The 24523-nt window shown below is 40.6% G+C and overlaps 1 protein-coding gene across 1 annotated transcript in view; it reads right to left on the bottom strand.

Annotated features, from left to right (window-relative positions):
- tpo (thyroid peroxidase) overlaps positions 1-18336 on the bottom strand; it is a 43737-nt gene extending 25401 nt beyond the window's left edge. Inside the window, exons 1-4 of the mRNA XM_078400038.1 lie at positions 18274-18336; positions 14558-14727; positions 11226-11358; positions 6144-6273 (exon numbers count right to left, since the gene is read on the bottom strand). Coding sequence (XP_078256164.1) covers positions 6144-6273; positions 11226-11358; positions 14558-14727; positions 18274-18308 — 468 coding nt within the window. The 5' untranslated portion in view covers positions 18309-18336. The remainder of the gene's footprint in view (positions 1-6143; positions 6274-11225; positions 11359-14557; positions 14728-18273) is intronic.
- Between the last annotated feature and the right edge of the window lie 6187 nt (positions 18337-24523).

Here is a 24523-nt window from a genome sequence, read left to right as displayed (position 1 = left end):
GGTATTAAAAAATGAAGAGTCAATTCTCCATGGCTAAAAATTACTAGATTTACTTAAGTCGTTAAGTACTTGTACATTTCATTCCTAACGAAATTTATGTGTCAACCTTCTTAACTTTACCCCCTTTGCTCAGTTGAATAATTTATGCAGTCAATTATGAGGCTGCATGGGTGCAGCCTTTCCCCCCTAATATATAAACCAATGAGTCATTTCTTATGTTTGAATACAGGGAGCAAGTTTCACTGGACTATGTAACTGAAAGGGGTGAACCCCATGTGAAGAGTCACTAAAGGTGCATTTACCACCACCTTAACAGAGAGCAGCAAAGTTATAAAAGTCAAGTAATCCAATGAAGATTTTATAGTTCATCGTAGCAACATTTCAACCAGCTCATTTTACTTGTTATGCCCTAGATTGTTTATTTGCATAATCTTGCTGAAGCATAAATCAGACTTAGTTTAGTTTAGAGATACAGCATGGAAACAGGCCCTTTGGCCCACCGAGTCTATGCTGACCAGCGATTCCCGTTACATGAACACACACCACACGCTAGGAACAATTTACAATTTTCACCCAAGCCAATTAACCTCCAAACCTGTCTGACTTTAGAGTGTGAGAGGAAACTGGAGCACCCGGGGGAAACCCACATGGTCTTGGGAGAACATACAAATTCTGTACAGGCAGCACCCATAATCAGGATCGAACCTGGGTCTCAGGCGCTGTAAGGTAGCAGCTCGACCGCTGTACCACCATGCCTCCCCATATTTTATCCAGGTAGCTGCATTGCAGATGCTATGGGGTCGAACAAATTTCTTTGGCAGGGACCAAGCTTTAAATTGGGCAGGATCTATTAATTTAATTGAGGTTATTGATTTATGTGTTCATCGACGAAAAGGAATCATTCACAAACAAATCCTATATGCTTTATAGATTTTTAACATTGGCTGATCCATAGGCTCAAGGAGTCTGTCAGTTCCATCAATAAGTCAACATTGGTAAGCAGGGATGAAGGTTATATAGTCCCGCAGCTGAGTTGATGGAGCCAGTCACTGATAGCATCCACAATAGTGGACAGAGCATCAAGAGAGAGCAAAAAATGTTGGGCTCTGGCATTAAAAAAGTTATCAAACCGAATAAATGTGACTGAATGGCTTTCATATTTTTTATACAGTTCTAAGAATGAATAGGGAGCTTTGTTGTTCAAGGTATAAGTTTACCATTTGTACTTATCATGCCACATCACCAACCAGAGCACCATTTTAGAGTTATCTAGAGATGCAACAGGTACATGGATAGGAACGTTGTGGAGCGATACGGGCCAAATGCGGGCCGGTGGGACTCGTACAGATGGTTGGCATGGGCAGGCTGGGCCAAAGGCCCAACTTCCGTGCTGCATGATTCCATGAATCTAAAGCTGCAGTCTGAAAACAAATATAACGCAAAGGCTCAACTCTGAATCATTGAAAGATTATTATGACATAAAGCTCCATGAACAATCAGCCATAGCTTGGGAACAGCAGTCCAACAAGTACATAGCCATTGACAGACACAAAAAGCTGGAGTAACTCAACGGGACAACTCAGCTCTGTCCTGCTGAGTTACGCCACCTTTTTGTGTCTATCTTCAGTTTAAACCAGCATCTGCAGTTCCTTCCTACACAAGTACATAGCTATACCACATACCATACAGAGTTATGGAGCATGTAAACATGCCCTTCAGACCAACACGCCATGCTGACTATTTGCCTATTAGTCCCATTTGTCCATATGATTTTGAACCCCCTCACCAAAAAAGTAAATCAGCACCAATGCTGTGGAGACAATCAGAAAATCTAAGCAATAATTTTCAATTTTGTGATAGATCTGGACGATAATGAGGTCGGCTGCATTATTTTGTGGATGGATGGAAAAGGTGTGAATCTTATCAACAGCTGGAAATGTGTGAGTAAAAGTCTAAAAATGCTGACATGATTTTGTGCTAAACGGAACATTTAAATTCATGTCTCCTTTTTACTGATTTCTTGTTGTTGAAGCTTATGGAAAGGAGTTTTGAAACACAGAAAGAGGTTTTCTGAGACATTGTGTCAGATCCCCACCATGGTAATAACAATTATTCCAAAAATATCCTCAGGCATCATTTAAAGGCATTCAAACATTGGTCAAGCACATACTTGGTCAAGGACTATATTAGTGGTCTCATAAGGACTAGGGAATGGAGGAGGACACAAGACCAGGCAGAGCAGCAGAAGCCACAGCGGGAAAGAAGGGTAGCTGGTCTGCTGCCCCTGGCTGATACAGGGTTTCTCCCCTCTGCTGAATCCGAGCATTTGTGGACCCTCTTAGTATCATTGAGACATGCTGAAGTGTGGCAGAGTGTGCATGGAGAAATAAATGTTGGCTTATGTGTTTGAACAGATTTACTTTTGCATCTGCATGCAGATTTGTACTCAGGCACTTGGCATTGAGGATCAAAATTAGACAGTCAATCAGGAGTGAAGGGTTATGTCTTTGGCTTCTATGTGCCACATCACTGCCAGCATGTCAGCTGGTCGGCTGCTTTCACCTTCCAGAACATGGCTCCAGTGATTTCAAATGTGAATGTAAGGCGGAGCTGGATCATGCCCCGGGTTAAAATATTTGTATTATTAATTTTAAATTTTAATGCTGGATGCTGAAATATATCAAGTTGCAGGGCTATCTTATCATTCGAAATAGAATATACTTTCCCGATAATATGCCTTTACATCTATAATGTTTAACTGTTCAACTTGGAATGGTGTCAAGGTAATTAGATAAAATAAAGACAGAGGAAAGAAATGACTTGGAAAGGAATCGCTCAAATACTGCAGTTATTGCCTGTATTAAACAATATACTGAAATCCAAGGAGCTGAGTCACGGCCAGAGGCTTCACTGGCACAAATGCAAATGCTTTTCACGGTTGAATAGATAAAATATTTTGGCCTCAATCTCCATTTGCATGTTATTGTGTTAGAACTGTCATGATGCTTTAAGGAAGTCGATGCTTATAGGAAATATAATGGAAAGAACGGATCCTTTGGTTTTTGTTTTACTTTTCCAACATACAATCGGAAAAACACTGCTCCTTGTATTTTTGCATTATCAGTTGGGTGCGTACATTCCTGCTCTGTTGCTCCAGCGTATAGATTCTGGTAATACGTTCAGCAAGGGATGCAAGGTTGTTACAAAGTAAATCAGAAAGTAGCAACAGATTCCTTGAATATAAAGAGACTTTATGTTGATAAATGATGGACCAACAAGGTACAAATGGGTCACTGACTTTAAATGAAATTTAACACTACAAATGGCTTGTGATAATAATTTACATATCAGCATCATTACTCAAGTTGAATGTTTTACAGAGATGTGGATAATTTCTTGAGTATTGAAGTTTGGGAAGGATGAGCAGATGGACAATCAATTTACAAATACATTTAATTTAATATTATTTATTTGGTGAATGGTTATTGGATTAGTTTAAATTGGGTTGTTGGATTGCAAGGGAAAAGAGAAATAAATCCACTTTAAGCTTGCTGATGTTGGCAATGGAATATGTAGAATGTTTACAAGTGAAATTGTGCTCACAATTTCTGAGGTGGTGATTTTCATCATGACAATTATAATCGAGTAGGAAGTTCACTATTTCACTAAGGTATCTTTCATTTTCTTCTCTCTGCAACATTTCTTTGTTCTCAAGAGTAATAAGTAATTATTTGTGTGGTGTGTGTGTGTGTGTTAAAAGAACAGGTTAAGCAATTAGCTATGATAAATGGTGATGCTAGACAATCGTCTTGTCCAAGAGCTGGAATAATTATGTGGGTTTGAGAAAATGAGGTGATTTCAAATGCATTTTTATTCAACCTATTCAACCCTTCAAAACTATTCTACCTCAGCTTCTACCTCTCATTGCCAGAGGATTTGTAATTGAATTTGGATTCATAATTCATAACTATGTGCACATTTCAAAGTATGAGAAATAAAAACCTTTTTTTGTTATGTAAATAAGATGCCATTCAGAAACAAATAAAGTGAAATCATTGACAACATCAGTTTACCATTCCAGAAAGGATCTTTTTATACATTTCAGGCTATTTTGGATACGATCTAAAGAACTTGTCCTTCACAACTGATTCCGTATCCTAAGCAACCACAATCACAATGGATAAAAAGGTTGGACATGTCAACTTTTGTCAAATATTGCTTCTGTCCATTCTCTCAAGGCAGTTTTTAGGTTAAAAAAAACCCTTTTCAACATCAAAACCTTGCTCATTATCTCAAAAGCTTCCTTCAGAATAGATAAGTGACCATTACTTGCATGTATAGTACCCAACAAAGTGTACATGAAATAAACTTCTCACAGTGCAAAGAATGAATGGAAGAAAATCATCATTGGGTACAAGAATCAAATAGGTGCATGAGTGTTCATCACAGATTACACTCAGCACATTCAACACAGTGGTGAAGCTGGGAGAACTGTTACCTCAGAGACTGGGGTTCAATCCTGACCTCAGGTATTGTCTGTGTGGAGTTTGCATGTTCTTCCAGTGACCATGTGGGATTCCTCAGAGTACAGCGGTTTCCTCCCACATACCAAAGGTGTGTGGGTTGGTAGGTCAATTAGCCATTGAAAAATTCCTCCTAATATGCAGGGAGTGGACGAGAAAGTGGGATAACAGAGAACTAGTGTGAAAGAGTAATTGATGGTCGGTGTGGCCTTGGTGTGCTGAAGGGCCTGTTTCCATGCTGTATCTCTCAACTAAACTGAACTAAAGTCAATAAAATCAGAATGTAAGGAGGCAAATACAACTGGCAGCTGATATTCTCAAAGACACATCTTAATTATGCCTCTAACATGTCCAATAAACATTACACCAGGTTAGCCATGAAGGTTCCCATAGTACTAGTTGATACTGATACACATCAAGAGTAATGGATAGACCCATCAAATGTAAATTATGCTTATATGAGTGTTACTATGAGGAGGCAGCAAAACTGTGAACAATGTGAATGAACATAAAGCTAATGAAAGTAAGCAGTCAAATTGACACATGCAAGCGGGACTGAATGAGCCTTACATTACAATTTGAAGTGTACATTAATTAGGAGCTGCTATACAAACATGACCTTCTTGAAACTCTTCAAATTAATGCTGATACCCCAAAAAACCAGCAGGAGGCGACCCATTTTACATAATACTGGGCATTTACAGAAAAGTCCATGAAGGTGCTTCTTTACACTTTAGGCAAAGTCCTGAGATATAAGACAAATAATAATCAAATAAATATTTCTTGCTTTGAATTTTTGTTTTGAGCCAAGCCGAGGAATGCAGTGGTGATGTGTGGGAGGAGGCAGGCAGCAGGGGTTACCTGCAGAGGAATGCAGTGGTGATGTGTGGGAGGAGGCAGGCAGCAGGGGTTACCTGCAGAGGAATGCAGTGGTGATGTGTGGGAGGAGGCAGGCAGCAGGGGTTACCTGCAGAGGAATGCAGTGGTGATGTGTGGGAGGAGGCAGGCAGCAGGGGTTACCTGCCCCTCCCGTCAATAATCACTAGATCAGGGGTTCCTAACCTTTTTCGTCCCGTTTACCCCAGGCAACTTTTCGAAAGTAAATTTACCCCCACCCTGTTTTGTTCAGTAATTTGAGTTTGCATTTCTATCATAATAAAGCAACTGACAAAGGAGAAATTTTAAAATGCTGTTTTTAACATTATTATTTTAAGTTCAAATAACAATAATAATAGCACATAACAACGTTATTTCACTTATTTATGAACAACTAATGATGAACAGATACCTGTATACCAGAACCAAACACAGTCAGTCAATGGGAACACATCAAACAACATTTCTACCTCCAAACTAAATAAAAGTTTTAAAAAATATATAATTGAAAAAAAAAGTGTACAAATCCAGAATCAACAAATTTGCCCCCTGGGTAGGTGAAATTTACCCCCTGGGGGTACATTTACCCCAGGTTGTGAACCCTTGTACTAGATGATCAATTAGTGATTTGCATGTGGGCATGAATTTTGTGTAATATGTATCCATTTAAAGTGTCCCTCCAGAAGCCTCCAAATTTAAATTCCTCCTCCTGCCCCTAGAGTCGAGAGAAGGCAAAGTACTCACAAGTGGTAACTTAAAGCCCCTGTATGTGTGATCAGCATTCCACCCTTTCGGCTGGCTGAATCCATCCTCATAACTTGGAGCCAGCCACCGTACAAGAGCAGTGTTCGAGGCCCCCCAACTGGGGTTATTTCTGAAAGAGAATTCAAATCAAAACTCTCAGAATCCTGAGAATAGGATACATTTTTAGCAGTTAAATTACTTTGAGGAAATCGAAGAAAAGACATTTGGACAGATATATGGAAAGGAAGGGTTTAGAAGGCCATGGATAAATACGGGCAAATTGGTCTAACTCAGTTGCCAACTTGGTTGGCATGGACAAGGTGGATGAACAGCCTGCTTCTGTCCTCTGCAGTTATATGACCCTAATTCTCAATTATTTATCTGAATTGGTATTGTGGTTCTCATGGTCTGCTTCCAATGACCTAAAATGCATTTCCATATCATGGAAATAGTGACAAGAGTGGGAATAAGTGATACCACAGTAGATTTAGCTGTTGTGTTATGTATTCCAAAATATTTTCAAAGTCTGACTTTCCCTATTAATGACTAGAACCGTTTTGGACTACAAGTGATTGTGCCTGACTTTTAAAATTTATCATTAGACAAATTTATCATTTGGATAAATACGAGATGCTGACCACATTTTGCTGTCCTTTTCGTTTTTAAACAAAAGGCATTACTTCCAATTCTGCTCTGCAATATGATGTGGTGCATACTGTGATAACAAACATTTTGACTTAAATGAAACATTATCAGGCAAAACGCACAATAATTCATCTCCAGTCAACTGCAAATGTCCCAGATGCTCTTTCTGTTGGATGCTTTGCTGAAAGCAACATAATTTATGAAGCCTGGAAACAGGATTGTCTTGTATTATTTCACAATTACTATTAAATGGTTATTTTTATTACACTTTGGGTTCCAATATCTTATAATCAAAACAGCTGCAATAAATACATCAAACACATATGTTAATACCTAATAAAAATAAATCAAAATGCTTCTTAATCATTCCAGATACTTAAAATACTTTTTGAAAGTTTTCTACACATTGACCACAAAATTTAATTCTTCAAAACACCTTAATTGATTGGAGTCTCTTGAATTTGAATTATAAAATCAAAAATCAAAATGCAAAATCTCTTCATGCAAGAACTCCCACTGACACTGTTGTTTTTTTCCAGCAATCATATGAAATGACCTGCCAAAATGCATCATTGTACAATTTAATCCTGATGTCAACACAATGAGAACGACCCATATCTTGTTATGTAGGAAAATAACTGCAGATGCTGGTGCAAATCGAAGGTATCACAAAATACTGGAGTAACTCAGCAGGTCAGACAGCATCTCTGGAGAGAAGGAATGGGTGACGTTTCGGGTCGAGACCCTTCTTCAGACTGATGTCAAGGGGGGGGGGGGGGGACAAAGAAAGGATTTAGGTGGAGACAGGAAGACAGTAGGAGAACTGGTAAGGGGGAGGGGAAGAGAGGGACAGAGAAACTATCTAAAGTTAGAGATCAATGTTCATACCGCTGGGCTGTAAGCTGCCCAAGCGAAATATGAGGTGCTGTTCCTCCAATTTGTGGTGGGCCTCACTATGACACTGGAGGAGGCCCATGACAGAAAGGTCAGAGTGGGAGGGGGAGTTGAAGCGCTCAGCCACCGGGAGATCAGGTTGGTTAATGAGGACTGAGCGAAGGTGTTGAGCGAAACGATCGCCGAGCCTGTGTTTGGTCTCGCCGATGTAGAGAAGTTGACATCTGGAACAGCGGATACAATAGATGAGGTTGGAGGAGGTGCAGGTGAACCTCTGCCTCACCTGGAAAGACTGTTTGGGTCCTTGGATGAAAACAGAGAGAATGGTCAATAATGGGAACTAAATGCAATTGGTGCCATGGGAATGCAGAGACCTTCCATGGGATTAAAGATTAGTTCTATGGACATTTGAATTCTCGCGTTATTGTTCTGGGTTCCCATTCTGGGGTGAGATCCTGGAACCGGCCAATTCTTTACAGTATACAATTGTTTTCGTAAGACATTTAAGATGAAATGAAAGGAAAATGTGTTTGAAAGGAGCACAAATGATGCAAATCAAAACAAAATTGTAAATCTAAAATTAAAGTAGAAAGGCTAAACATTTTCAGAGCTCAGGCCATGTGTGGTAAGAGAAAGAATGAATGTTTCAGGTTGAAGATCATCAGAACCAGGAAGGCACAATGGCACAGCTGGTTGAGCTGCTGCCTCACAGCACCGGAGATCTGGGTTTGATCCTGACCTTGGGTGCTATATGCACATTCTCCCTGTGACCATGTGAGTTACCATGCTCTGGTTTCCTCCTACATCTCAAAGATGTGCGGGTTTGTAGGTTAATTATCATATCATATCATATATATACAGCCGGAAACAGGCCTTTTCGGCCCTCCAAGTCCGTGCCGCCCAGTGATCCCCGCACATTAACACTATCCTACACCCACTAGGGACAATTTTCACATTTACCCAGCCAATTAACCTACATACCTGTACCTGTACCTGTACCTGTACCTGTACCTGTACGGTAAAATTGTAAATTGTCTCTAGTGTATCGGATAGTGTTAGTGTACGGGGTGATCTATCGGTTTGGACTTGGCGGGCCGAACGGCCTGTTTCCATGCTGTGTCTCTGAATTGAAAAAGCTTGTTAAGAGTTTGGGTGAAGGGTTGCCTCTGATAAAGTAAACCTGGTGGATAAGTTACACACAGGGCTAACTGGTCAATGAGTGAATAGGAGAAGATTGAGAGTAAGAACATTGACAAAAGATAGGAAATGCAAAAGGTGATACCTGTACGTGGATAGGAGACTAATGCAAAATGAAACTGCCTGAAGCCATAGCTTTGACAAACTAATCATGGGTACTAGGGGAGATTGAAATAATGGTTCTGAAAAATGATGGAGAATAAAGGAAAATCAGCTAAACAGGCAACACCTGTGCTTAAAGCAGTGACCAGTAAAAGCCCTGCAGAGGAACACTGCCTGATTGGGGTCAATAAACTCGGTAGTAACTCTGAATTGAAATGGAGACCTTCCCAGCCCTTTTACAGAGCAACCTCCATGGAGAGGAAACAATGTGTACATATTCTCCAATTCAGCAAACGACGAATGAACTTGGAGTGGAAAGTAATGTAAACACCATTTAGTTTACTGACTGCTCAGCCCAAATGTCTTTCTAGGGTGTGCTTAATGCTTATTGAATTGTTGAAAATGGAGACCTGTTATTGTTAGCTTGGTGCAGGAACAACAGCACAGTTTGTACTTCACAACAGGACCACTAACCTGTTAGTAAAGTTTTCAATTAATTTCTGTGATTTCCTGCAATCAGAACATATTTTGATGTATTTTAAATGATATTCACAAACCCAAAAGGATTTTTTAGACTTTAGAATTGAGAGATACAGTGGAGAAGCAGCCCACCGAGTCTGTGCCGACCAGCGATCATCCTGTACACTAGCACTATCCTACACACTAAGGACAATTTACAATTTTACCAAACCCAATTAGCCTACAAACCAATAAGTCTTTGAAGTGTGGGTGTCAGGGATTATGGGGAAAAGGCAGGAGAAAGGGGTTACGAGGGAGATATAGATCATCCATGATTGAATGGCAGAGTAGACATGATGGGCCAAATTATTTAATTCTGCTCCTATGACTTATGACCTTACGACCTTATGAAACCAGAGCACCCAGAGAAAAGCCACGCGATCATAGGGAGAATGTACAAACTCGATACAAACAGCACATGTAGTCAGGATCGAACCCAGGTGTCAGGCGCTGTAAACAGCATCTCTACTGCTGTGCCACTGTGATGCAGGAAATCAGAAAGCCTATTTATGTACAGCAAGTTGTCATGAACAGAAACAAGGTAGGTCAAACCTATCATGGAATCATTTATTTGTGTTGATACCTTCTATAACTCTCTGAACTTTAAAAAAAACAACAACTTTAGATCATTTATTTCCACCCAAGAGAGCAAACAGTAGGAATCTCGATCTAGTATCTCATCCGAAAGGCATTTCTCTGGCAGTTTGGCACTGAAGCTGCAGCTGAACTGTGTTCAAAGCATCTGGAGTTGAATCCACACTCTTATATATCAAAGTAAAGAGTACAACCAGCTGGGTCACATCTGACACCCTTACGGCACTGCATCTGACTTGATTTTCATTTTTATTCTGTGTGCTCCTTTCTCCCAAGTTCATAGTGGCATTTTTCAAAGCCAACTTTAAAATATCTTTGTTCACAGCCTAGATATAAATGACAAAGTTACCGAAGATAACCTTTTTGCTGGTCTTTTGATATCAATAGACAATAGACAATAGGTGCAGGAGTAGGCCATTCAGCCCTTCGAGCCAGCACCGCCATTCAATGCGATCATGGCTGATCACTCTCAATCAGTACCCCGTTCCTGCCTTCTCCCCATACCCCCTCATTCCGCTATCCTTAAGAGCTCTATCCAGCTCTCTCTTGAAAGCATCCAACGAACTGGCCTCCACTGCCTTCTGAGGCAGAGAATTCCACACCTTCACCACTCTCTGACTGAAAAAGTTCCTCCTCATCTCCGTTCTAAATGGCCTACCCCTTATTCTTAAACTGTGGCCCCTTGTTCTGGACTCCCCCAACATTGGGAACATGTTTCCTGCCTCTAATGTGTCCAATCCCCTAATTATCTTATATGTTTCAATAAGATCCCCCCTCATCCTTCTAAATTCCAGTGTATACAGGCCCAATCGCTCCAGCCTTTCAACATACGACAGTCCCGCCATTCCGGGAATTAACCTAGTGAACCTACGCTGCACACCCTCCATAGCAAGAATATCAGTTTTTGATATTGAATTGCCAGTATTTTCCATCATTGTGAGGCTTTTATTGTTCAGCCACTCGAAGGAACACAAGATCATTATGTAAGAAGTAGGCACATGGAACGATAGGTTTTGGAAAAGTCTCAGTAAATACCTGACCAACATCAACATCCAAATACCTTAACATCTATGAAATGGAACGATTCAAGGCTAGTAATAACAAAGTGTAAATGAAGAAAGTTCCAAAAACCTGTTGTTGCAGTTCCCATTAATTGACCTGTATTTTCTGGCCAAACAACTATCGGTGCAAGTTGGCGGCTGCATGTGAGGTAAACACCCTGATGCAGTGGCAAGGACTTTCAGCGCATTCACAGAGAGAAGACCTAAACCCAAATGACAAAAGTCTCTCATTTAAGTTTCATAACTCATCAGAAATGTCACCTTTAGACTGAAATAATAACTTCCATTAAGCATGCATATTTTCCGATGTTGGACCATTGAGCTGATTTTTCTGCAGATCATCTGGTTATGAGGCCTTGAATCAAGAACTGGATTGCAGACACTTGCCCTTGATTTCCTGGTACCCACAATGCTGGACTTTGACCCCCAAATCTTGACCAACAGGCACCAATAATTCTGAGTTAATGGTGCATGCTTGTTTCAGATTTTAGTATAAATTGAAATAGATTGTTGGGAGCAAAACAACCTCTCTGTCCAATTAAACTGCTTGCGAATGCAAGAGAAAGGTCTAATGGCTAATTGAAGCCATACTGTGATGTTGGATTGCCCCTTGGTCAGCCAACTGCATTCAGGAAGCATAGCAGATCTTTGTCAAGTCAAGTCAAGTCAATTTTATTTGTATAGCACATTTAAAAACAACCCACGTTGACCAAAGTGCTGTACATCTGATTAGGTTCCAATGGAAAAGAAAAAAAAATGAAACATACAGTAGCACGCAAACAGTTCACAGCGCCTCCTCAATGAGCCTCAGACGCTAGGGAGTAGAAATAGGTTTTGAGCCTGGACTTAAAGGAGTCGATGGAGGGGGCAGTTCTGATGGGGAGAGGGATGCTGTTCCACAGTCTAGGAGCTGCAACCGCAAAAGCGCAGTCACCCCTGAGCTTAAGCCTAGACCGCGGGATAGTGAGTAGCCCCAAGTCGGCCGACCTGAGGGACCTGGAGTTAGAGAGGGGGGTTAGAAGATTTTTGATGTAGGGGGGGGGGAGTGTCCATTTAGGGCTGTAGGGGGGGGGAGTGTCCATTTGTGTGTTTGGTAAAGTAGCACGACTGCAGGAGTTTGCCAGAAAAGAATGGAGCTAACAGGTGTGTGGTCTCCTTCCCATTCCCAAACTGACCTTTCTGTCCCGGGCCTCCTCCACTGTCAGTCAGGTCACTTGTAAATTGGACGCAGCAACTCATATTTCGCGTGGGCAGCTTACAACCCAGCAGTATGAACGTTGATTTCTCTAATTACAAGTAACCCCCTGAATTCCCTCTCTCTGGACTCTGTGCATCTACCCGATCTATTCCTCTCATGATTTTACACACCTCAATAAGATCACCCCTCATCTTCCTGTGCTCCAAGGTACTTGGATCATAGGTCCTTGCGTGAAAATGTTTTGCTTCACATGCTCTTTGTATCTTTTAACCAAAATTTAAATCTGTATCCCTTTGAAAATGGTTGGATATTATATGGCTCTGATACAAAAAATGTTTACACAATTTTGATGAATTGGTCTATTTCTGATATCAGCAGCAACACACTTAGTTGAGCACTAAGAAAAGATGGACACAGGACTGAGAACACAACTGAATGACGTAATAAATATCACTTCTCCACCTGGAGAGAGGACAGAAATTGGAGTAGATTCAATTGTATTTGAGCCTTATAAACTAATATTGCAGTCAAAGTGAGCTTGTGAGATTCTGGGGAAAATAATTTGAGTTCTAAGAATTTTAAGAAGGCCTGCTCTTTTGTTCATTTGTTTATTTTTTTTGGGTGACTCGACTTATTGATCACAATAATTTAAGTGGTTTTAGATACTATAAATTCATGTAAAATATAAGATTAACAATTGTACATTCAGATGTTTGCATAATTTGATGTAATAAGATCCTTCATGTCTTGTAACAGTAAACTATCTACAACTTGGCTAAATTAGAGAATATTTTTACTAACGATTGAAAATCAGCAGCAGTGGTAGAAGTGATATAAGTGATAAACCATTTGACGACTCAAATAATTTTCTGTGGAAATGTTGTCAACTTGTCAGGAATTATAATTTAAAGCAACAAAGGTATCTAATAAGAAAATTAATGCGGATCATTTGAAATGGATAGAACTCTCCATAAATATTCCTGCAAGGGTTCAATATATCTAATTTTGTTTAAGTTTTTGCATAACAAATCATACCATAATAAGACAGTAGAATAGGAGCAAAGCACAATTCTTTTTACAATACAGGGGCTGATTTGATTCTGCACTGACCGACCAGGTTAAAGTTACTTATTTCAAAGGTGGTTTCAAAGAAAAAACCCAGTTACAAGTTAAAATCAGAATAAGCTGGAGGTATAGATTTAATAGGGCCATGAATTTATCTGGAGCCTGAAACCACAAACTTTGAGTTTCACTGGGCAGATTGCACTCCAATGAAATAACCTGGCATTATTAATCCTTACATTTGTTGCTGAATGCTCAGATGGTGCACTGATGTTCTGACCTAGTTAGGCCTTATGATTGTTGCTCAGCATCACCAATGTCCTCATGCTTTACGAGGATGTTGCTAGGATTCCAGCAGTTGAGCTACGGGGAGAGGTTCAGTAGGCTGGGTCTCTATTCCTTGGAGTGCAGGAGGATGAGGGGTGATCTTATAGAGCTGCACAAAATCATGAGAGGAATAGATTGGGTAGACACACATTGTCTCTTGCCCAGAGTAGGGCAATTGAGAACCAGAGGATGTGGGTTTAAGATGAGGGGGGAAAGATTTAGTAGGAACCCGAGGGGTAATCTTTTCACACAAAGGGTGGTGGGTGAATGGAACATCCTGCCAGAGAAGGTACTACCAGGCAGGTACTATCGCAACATTTAAGAAATATTTAGATAGGTACATGGAGAGGACAGGTTTAGAGGGATATGGGCCAAATGCAGACAGGTGGGACAAGTGTAGATGGGACATGTTGGTCGGTGTGAGCAGGTTGGGCCGAAGGGCCTGTTTCCGTGCTGTATCACTCTATGACTCTATGTGTCCAGTCACAATTGCATTATCTTCATGGGGAAACTAGAGAAATCCAATCTTGCCTGTGGTTCCTATATCCTGAGATTTAAAAAATAAATCAGTTTCTGTTATACTCTGTGGTGGAGAATAATTAAAATTAATTATTTTATTTTTCTGATGGTGGAGCACGTACATATTCTGGGTACAGTAGAATGGGAGGAAGAGCTTTATTTTTCATACGTAAGGTCTTACCTATGAACCAATGACACCAGCTAATAAAATGAGCAATTATTCACTTTTTCTCAAGTTATCATTTAAAATCCTTTGCTGCAAATATTCCTCCTAGGGATAGACATGACTTCCTTACCAGTAACATTCACTGATCTTCTGTATTTATGGTGTACTCTTTTTTGGATCAGAATCAATGACATTCCCATTATCTCAGCAGCTCTTGAAACCTTTTTGCTCTCAGGGTCCGGCCGCTTGAAAACTGACATCAACTCAATGGAAGAGGACAGTCCACTGACATTGATATTCCTGGTGGAGAAAGATAAAGCCAAAGGATCTCATGTCAGACTGTAGTTGAAGTGTAAAAGCATTTGATCAAATAATTTCACACAGTCTCAATTGTGTTTTATACAAATTGTGCAAAGCAAAAATGCTGAATTTGTATATTCTAGTTTCTCAATGTGTTAATCCATCCGGATGTGTCATTGCTTAGCATGGCAACTGCTCTGTCCAAGACTGCAAGAAATTGCAGAGTTGTGCAAACAGCCATCATACAAGCAGATCCACTGTACATCTCAGATGTGTTCAGTTAGAGGTACATTATGAAACATTGGAAGATTGGGAGATGTGGAAGGCAAACCTTATGTTCGACAATCTGAATTGAACTTAAGCTTTCTGTTTCACGCCCATTTTGGTAAGGAAATTTAAATATTGTTCTCATCATTAGTCATTAATTTATTGTCACTGAGGTACAGTGGAAAGCTTTTGTTGTGTGCTAACTGGTCAGCGGAAAGATAATACATGATTACAATTGAGCCATCCACCGTGTACAAATCCATGATAAAGGGAATATCGTGAATAACATTTAGCGCAAGATAAAGCCAGCAAAATCTGATCAAAGTTAGTCCAAGGGTCCGCAATGATGTAGATAGTAGTTCAGGACTGCTCTCTAGTTCACAAGTTCACAGGTTGTAGGAGTTGAATGCCATTCGGCCCATCGAGTCCACTCCGCCATTCAATCATCGCTGATCTCTGCCTGCTAATCCCATTTTCCTGCCTTCTCCCCATAACCATCGATACCTGTTCTAATCAACAATTTGTCTATCTCTGCCTTAAAAATATTCACTGACGGCCTCCACAGCCCACTGTGGCAATGAGTTCCACAGATTAACTACCCTCTGACTGAACTACCCTCACCTCCTTTCTAAACGAGCACCCTTTAATTCTGAGGCTATGACCTCCAGTCCTAGACTCTCCCACCAGTGGAAACATCCTTTCCACATCCACTCTATCTATGCCTTTCATTATTCTGTATGTTTCAATGAGGTCCCCCCTCAACCTTCTAAACTCCAGTGAGTGGAAGGTGCTGTCAAACGCTCATCATATGCTAACCCACTCACTCCTGGAATCATTCTTGTAAACCTCCTCTGGACCCTCTCCAGAGCCAGCTCATCCTTGTTCAGATATGGGGCCCAAATTTGCTCACAGTGCTCCAAATGCGGCCTGACCAGCGCCTGACAGAGCCTCAGTATTACATCTCTGTTTTTGTATTCCAGTCCTCTTCATATAAATGCTCGCATTAAATTTGCCTTCCTTACTACCGATTCAACTTGCAAATTAACTTTTTGGAAGCCCTGCACCAACACTCCAAAGTCCCTTTGCACCTCTGATTTCTGGATTCTCTCTCCATTTAGAAAATAATCTACACCGTTATTCTTATTAGCAAAATGCAAGACTCCACACTTTGCAATAATTAATTTCATCTGCCACTTCTCTGCCCACTCTCCTAACCTGTCCAAGTCCTCCTGCAGACTCCTTATTTCCTCGACACTGCCTGCCCATCCACCTATCTGCAAACTTGGTTGTTGTTGGTAGGATGAGTCATAGTGTGGAAACAAGCCCTTCGGCCCAATTTGCCCACACCGGCCAACATGTCCCGGCTACACCAGTCCATATCCCTCCAAACCTGTCCTATTCAGGTACCTGTTTAACTGTTTCTTAAATGTTGGGATAGTCCCTGCCTCAACTACCACCTCTGGCAGCTTGTTCCATACACCCAGCAACCTTTGTGTTCAGTTGCCTGATAACAACTGGGACGAAACTGTTCCTGAATCTGGAGTTGTGCGTTTTCCCACTTCCATACCTTTTACCCGATAGGAGAGGGTAGAAGAAGGAGTGGCCAGTGTGCGGCTTGTCCTTGATTATGCTGGTGGCCTTGCCGAGGCAGCATGAGGTATAAATGGAGTCAATGGAAGGGAAGTTGGTTTGTGCGATGGTCTGGGCAGCATCCACAACTCTCTGCAATTGCTTGTGGTCTTGGATGGAGCCGTTCCCAAATCATGCTCTGATGCATCCCGTAATAATGCTTTCTACGACGCATTTGTAGAAGTTGGTGAGAGTTGTTGGCGGCAACCCTTTAGGAGTCAGTCAGTCTAAACAAATGATTGGTTGGGAGCATTAAAGAAATTTTAATTTGAGTTAGAATTTAATTTGTCATTGGTTTACTACACACCCTCCACACTCACAAATGTGCAGCCAAACTCCATCAACAGGTTTGCAGATGACTACACCTCAGTAGGCTGGATCTTGAACAATACTGAGGCAGAGAACAGGAAGGAGATCGGGAACTTAGAATCATGACATAAAGACCACAACCTCTCCCTCAATGTTGGAAAAAGGAGGGAGCTGTTCATTGTCTTTAGGAAGTGGGAAGGAATATACTCCTAGTCTACATCAATGTGCTGAAGTGAAGATAGCTTCAAAATTCCTAGGTGTAAATATCATTAACAAATTGCCCTGGTCCAACCACATCAATGCTCTGGCCACGAAAGCACACCAATGCCTTTTCTTCCTCAGAAGACTAAAGAAATTCGACATGTCTCAAATGACTCTTACCAATTTCTACAGATGCAGCATATAAAGCAACCGATGGCTGCTTTATATGACAACTGCTCTACCGCAAGACCGCAAGAAATTGCAGAGAGTTGGGAACAGCCCTGTCCATGATGAGTACCAGCCTCCACCCCATCTACACTTCATGTTGTCTCGGGAAAGGCACCAACATCTTCAAGGACCATTCACACCCCAGTAATTCACTGTAAGAGTTCAGACTCGTGCATGAACCTCTCATGAATAATCTGATTGGCATTGGTTAGCTTTACTATTGTTTATTATTGTCATTGGTGCCAAGATGCAGTGAAAAACTTTGTTTCATGAGTTATCCAGGCAAATCATAACATAACAGGGTGGCACGGTGGCGCAGCGGTAGAGTTGCTGCCTTACAGCGAATGCAGCGCCGGAGACTCAGGTTCGATCCTGACTACGGGCGCCGTCTGTACGGAGTTTGTACGTTCTCCCCGTGACCTGCGTGGGTTTTCTCCGAGATCTTCGGTTTCCTCCCACACTCCAAAGACGTACAGGTATGTAGGTTAATTGACTGGGTAAATGTAAAAATTGTCCCTAGTGTATGTAGGATAGTGTTAATGTGCGGGGATCGCTGGGCGGCGCGGACTCGGTGGGCCGAAGGGCTTGTTTCCGTGCTGTATCTCTAAATCTAAAAAATATATGTATACCTCAGATGGTGCAAAAAATGGAAGGAAACAGAATGCAGATTATTTGTGTTACAGCTAAAGCAAAATCGTAAAGGCTGCAATATGGTAGATTGGGAGATCGGGAATATATCCTTAGTTTATGAGAGGCCTTTTCTCTAGTGATATGTGCTGTCAATTCATTATATCATCTGCCCTGTGGGAGAGGGGAAAAGCGAATAACCAGAGTGTGCGTTTTCCTTGATTTTGTTGGCTGCCTTTCCGAGGCAGTATGAGTCATAGAACTGGTCTTCAGTATTGTTTTTACCTTTTCATTGTGCGATCTATAGCCTTGTCCACCATATCTAATCCTCCTTGAACTGCCTGAGGTAAAAAGGGGTCTCCGAGCTTCTCCTTATCTTCTTTGGAGTAAAAGAAATGTGTGAATACATACATGAAACATCTGCTATTTCATCAAGCACCGTGATTATTAACAAATAGAAACAGAAAGAGCTGGAAACATTCAACTGGCCAGGCAACATCTGTAGAAAGAGAAATAACGTTACTGCTTCAGGTTAAATAGCCTTGATCAGAAATAGAAAGAGAGATGCAGCACAGTGGCATGGCAGTAGAGTTGCCGCCTTACAGTGTCAGAGACCCGGGTTGGAATCTGACTACAGGTGCTGTCTGTACAGAGTTTGTACATTCTCCCTGTGACCCCATGGTTTTTCTCCCACATTCCACAGACATGCAAGTTTGTTGGTTAATTGACTTCTGTATATTGTCCCTAGGGTGTAGGATGGAACTAGTTTATGGGGATCGCTGGTCAGCAGGACTCGTGGGTTGAAGGGCCTGTTTCCACGCTGTTTCTATATATTAAAGAAAACAGGTCAGAGAGAAGATCTGGGTGGGTTGCATAGGGCGCAGGGAACATTTCCAACAGAGTGAGGCCAGGCTTGCTATGATAGCTAATTCCATCAACGTGGTTACGATGGTAGTTAGGGAGAGGTGAAAATGGAACAAAAACTATCAAATGAGGGCTGTTCGTGATTGAGAATACTGACAAAAAACAAACTCCTACAACCAAACGCCTATGAGATATACCAATAACTATTACAATATAATCTGACCACATATTTGCCCCCCCCCCCCTCCCCCCCCATACCTCACCCCCCATCCCACCAACCCCCCACATCCTTCCTCTACATCAGACATTATTCTATGTGATCAGAATGGTCCAGCCTGAAAAACATCTTTCCAGACAAGGCAAAGATTGACATTAAGATATCCGCGAGGATGGCAGTTCACAGAAAACAACATCCAGACCAATAAAATGTAACAAAAAATCAATATCCACATGCCTTATAAATTAATTATTATTTATATATAATTTAAAGCCCATCATACATAACAACCTCTAACTTTATATTATCATTATAAGGGAAAGTCTTAAGCTCGTCCTTCCAGATAATCACATACACTAAACCTCCAGTCTAGTAATATGTACACGCTGTACATGTTGGGTTGCTGATGTTTAAACTAACTAAATTATTGCATCGTATGGGAGGCGCATTCCCAATCTCATTGTACCCCTGTACAATGACAATAAAGATATATTGTCTTGTATTGTATTGTATTGTATTGTATTGTATTGTATCCCTGTTCCAAAATTTGGGGATCATTGAAATCCAATACTGTGAATTTAGAATAAGAGACCAAAGATAAACCAAGCAAATTGTTCAGTTTCAGTACAACAATGATCCATGTGGTAATGTTGCAAACAAGTAATAAGTTAACGAGAAAGTCATAGAAAATAAAAGCTTTTTTAAACCTCCTGTGTCTCCCCACTCACAGAAGATTTTTGAAATAACACACTTTAAAAAACTTACCAGTTGCAATCGTCTCACCTTTCTTATTCGAAGGGAAAAGCAATCTCAAACAAAGCATCATGACTGCAAACCCCAGCAATGTCATTAATCTCATTCCGAAGGACGAGGTCAAAACTACTAGAGTGGAGAATTAAAAAAATGCACATTTAAAACGAGTTATTCAGTGAAGTGAACAGATTACAAACACCCCAGAGACTTTTATTGACATGGTCACGCTAACACTGCAGCAGTACTAGGAATGGTCTGACTGCAATTCTAAATGCTTTCCTCGGCTAAGTTACGAAGTGCCATATTTGCACATAGACAAATGGCAAGCCTCCAGTAGGGTTCCAAATGAAAATTACAGTCCAGTGGTAGTTCTGTTGAATAGACTTGCATCCAGTTTATTTACAACCTTGTTGACTACTTTTTCTTCAATTACAACAATGGCAACAAAAGTACTCTGCGATGGTGAAACCATAAGCTGCTGGACGCAAGTTCTGGACCTACAGTATGTCCAGGTCTATAAGTCAATTTCAAATTCAAAGTTGAAGTCCTTCAATATATTTTCCACAATAATTAATTTCTGTTTAAGATGTTTCATTCCCAGTACTTTTCAGTCCAGCATCATAAAAATACTCTGGGGGGTAATTGCTCATAATGTGAATTTCATGAAAGAGCTGCAATGTAGTTAAACTTACAAGGTTAAGCCGGTTTTGGCATTATATTTATGCTCCTGCAATACCACAAGGTCTGGCATAGCAGTTGGTCCAGAAGGTTAAAATGCATTAGATCCAGGGTCGCATCTTTCATGCTCTTTGTACCCTTCCATATCTCTAGTTTTTCTCTCCCCTGACTCTCAGTCTGAAGAAGGGTCTCGACTCGAAATGTTACCCATTCCTTCTCTTCAGAGATGCTGTCAGTCCTGCTAACCGTTTACACAGTATTTTCATTTTGGGCAATTAAGAGCCTAGAAGATATATCCGGGCTGCGACTGATGTTCATTTACCTTTACTATTATTTTTACACTAATGGCACAGAGGTGCAGGAGGATTTCCAAGTGATCACTAATTCGCATTTGCAAACGACAAATAGGGCAATGAAGTAAGAGGAGCAAATTAGTGCATAATCAACAAAGTGAATGGCTTCCTTGTCCACTGCCTCACCAAGTTCAAGAATCAATACTTAAAATTTGATTTTTTACAATTAAAGATTTCAAATGACATTTCGGACCTTATCGGCCGATGTTTAAAATTCTACTCTGACGTTGTCTACATATGATAATTGAAATCATTTGTTACATTAAAGTATTGAAATTAATGAAATTACTGCAATTAAAACTGATTTGAACAAATAGCAAACGTATGAAGTTATCGTTGAAAATGATTGATCTTATCATATGTTTGAACTAAATATCAAATTGAAAATCATTGTTGCATAAATTTAAAATCTGGCAAACAATTAAAACTTCTCAATAAGTAAAAGAAGAAATTGGACATTTTAAACATTTAAATTAATTAACAGTAAAAAAAATCCTAAGATTCCATATAGATTAATCAGAGTACCTGATTGCTTTTCAAAGTCGTTCCTTGAAGACTGAGTTCCTTGACTTTCACCCAAGCTGTGGCTTTCTCAATTTTAGGAGTGTTTTTTTTTAATGCTTTGTCCTTTCTTGCATTAAGTGCCTCATATCTTTAAATATCCTTCATGGTCTGATGCATGAACTTTTCAAAAGGCTTTGGTGAAATATTGTGCGTGTGCTCTCAAAGCTCTTCAAACCAGAGGCGGACTCGTCATCTTATTGCAATTGACGTCAAGGAAGAACAATTCAGTCAACATGGAAAACTTAATGAAAGGGTTGAAAGCTTTTTTATGTGTCTTGTGGCTGCGCATACATTTCTGACTTGACTGATTTGAGTGGAAGTATTTTTTAAAGTTAAGATTGCCACTGGGCTCAGTGTTTGGTCCTTTAACATAAATCAATGATTAAGAGTTTATGTCGAAGGCATGAATAAGTAGATGATGCAAAAAAATAATTGTTTGGTTATTAACAATGAAGAAAGCTACAGATTGCACAATGATATGGATTGGTCAAGTCAATTGGGAAGTACAAACAAGCTGGGGGATTAGAAAATAAATGTCAGGATACTGAACAGTGTAAAGGACAGAAGACATGTGTAGGATCTGTTTTGCATCCAACACTTCTACTCCTAAATGAGGGACTGATTTATAGCAAGTTTGTGGATAAGGGGAGTGAGTTTGATAACATTAAGATTGGGCATTATGCCTTCTATAGATACTATCAATGCTCTGATAATTATTACAAACCACTTTTACTACGTCCAAATCACTTGAACAATATTCCCGATCTACCAGCACTCACTAATCTACATAGCTGATAGTATATGTGAATGTTTCTCAGATACTTAATCTTGCTCAAACCTACTGTCAAGATGATCCCTACTCCAGTTGCCAAGTTGACTCCTTATCCAACTGCAGCACTGAATATTGACATCACTTGCTCTTTCTTGTCCTTGTTCACTGCTTTTGCTGTGTGTCTGATCAGCTACCTGGTTGACCCTCAAGGCTTCACTCTCATGGTGTTTTGTTACAAGATGTGCCATTTGTACTCTGAGTCTTTGTTTAACACCTCATTTTGTCCTGAGTTGCTTGTTTCCATGAAAATCTTTATCTTGAGTTAAAGCATGGGATCTCAATTTATCAACCTGTACTGCTGCTCAATAATTGGGTGCCGATTGTTGCCTGAATGCAGAATGCAGAATTTCTAGCTTTTTAGGTTTGCTGCAGAGTTTATTCCTTCATTTAACTCTTTGTATCCAGGAGGATAATTGGACAAATGTCCATAAATTACAAAGTGGTCAGAGAGATTGATGAGGTACTGATGGAGACACAAGGCATGTTAGCTTTACTGGCCGAGGCATAGAATGTAAGTGGAGATGTAACCAAGTGCTGAATTTTCACTTAATATTTTGAATAATTTGCACTAAAGTGTGCCTAATTTTAAAATTGTTGGAGGAAGATACCAACCTTAATTAGTAGAGCCATGGACACAGTGGTGCCATATCCAAGGGGTCCAGGCCAGGCCGGTGTTGGTTGTGGGACCACAATTGCTTCGCTTGCATAAGCTGTCGCTTCCTGTATCTCTCCTCAGGTAAGTGACAGTCTTTACCTTGTTGACCATCTCTCACCAGCAGAGGCTCTAAGCTGGGATGAGTGAGTAACTTGCTGAGAAGGTTTTTGGAGAATGATGCTTACACAGGCTGTAGTGAAATGGCTTTTAAATGTTTACCTCCATCCTGCCTGCCAGTAAAAGGGGAGGGGGTGTCAAAGGTCTTGACTCTTTGCCATAACCAATGACCTGGCAATTGGCCTTGTTGAGTCAGGAGAGAGGTTGGTGGTGTGGTTCAAAGGGAAACAGAGTTTTGCCGGTTGCAGCATATGGAGAAAAGTTATGTCAACAACATTGTCTACCTGTATTGTGACTTTAACATAGTTTAGTTTAGTTTAGTTTGGAGATACAGTGCGGAAACAGTCCGTTCGGCCCACCGAGTCTGCACCGACCAGCGATCCCCGCACACTAACACTATCCTGCACACACTAGGGACAATTTACACATACACCAAGCCAATTAACCGGCAAACCTGTAAGTCTTTGGAGTGTGGGAGGATATTGAAGATTTCGGAGAAAACCCACATGGTCACTGGGAGAACGTACAAACTCCATACAGACAGAACCCGTAATCAGGATTGAACTCAAGTCTCTGGTGCTGTAAGGCAGCAACTCTACCGGTGCGCCACCATGGGAGAAAAACATCCGAAGGTGCTTTACGGCAGCCTTAGCAAACAAGCTTTGGGCCATGCCACACAGGGTGGTAGTGGGATATGTGACCAAGCACTTGGCCGAAGGGGCAAGGTTTCAAGGAGCATCTTCAAAGGCGAATTGAGATAGAAAATTGTAGTGACAGTCTTGGAAGCTGAAAATTGCCTATGGTAAAATAATTAAATGCAAAGAAAATAAGGAAACCAAAATTGTAAAAGCTCTGATATTTTGAATGTTAACAGGCTGGATGGGAAATACAGAGAAAGGGAGGTGAGAGCTCTGGGGGATGTTGAAGACAAGGATAAGAATTTAAGAAGAGTTTGAAAGAGTCCAAGATTACAGATGTCGGTGCAAGGGTGACCAGCCAGAATTGTATTTATCTAGAAATAAGAAAGCTACAGATGATAGTTTCAGCTGCCAATGAACTTGAAGCTGGGGAAGAGTCAACAATATGAATTGGGCATAACCTGTCCTAATGTCAATGTGGAGGCATCAAAGTTGTCAATAGGTTTAGACAGTAGCTGGGGTATGGAAGTGATTGCTATTTCTTTTAACACCAGAAGTTCTCTGTACATCTGATCGGCCAGAACATCATACACTATCTTCAACTGACTGACCTTTTTAATTTTTGGTATAGGAGACTTTCCTCAAATTCCTCTTGCCTTGGAAACACCACTGGCCATCTGTTGTTGGGCAGCAATTTAGCTCATTTTTGTCATACATACTGGCCAAGGAATTGTAGTTAAAGGTGCAATATATATTCATTCACGGGGATATTTTCCATTAACCATCTTTAAAAAAAAGCCAAATAAAAAAGGGAAGGGTTGTGGATTTCAAAGTGATAGTAGCGAATCTGTCAGTAAAAACTAT

The sequence above is a fragment of the Rhinoraja longicauda genome, chromosome 5 (genome assembly GCF_053455715.1).
Source record: "Rhinoraja longicauda isolate Sanriku21f chromosome 5, sRhiLon1.1, whole genome shotgun sequence".
Taxonomy (NCBI): Eukaryota; Metazoa; Chordata; class Chondrichthyes; order Rajiformes; family Arhynchobatidae; genus Rhinoraja; species Rhinoraja longicauda.
This window is presented reverse-complemented; position numbering and strand designations above follow the sequence as displayed.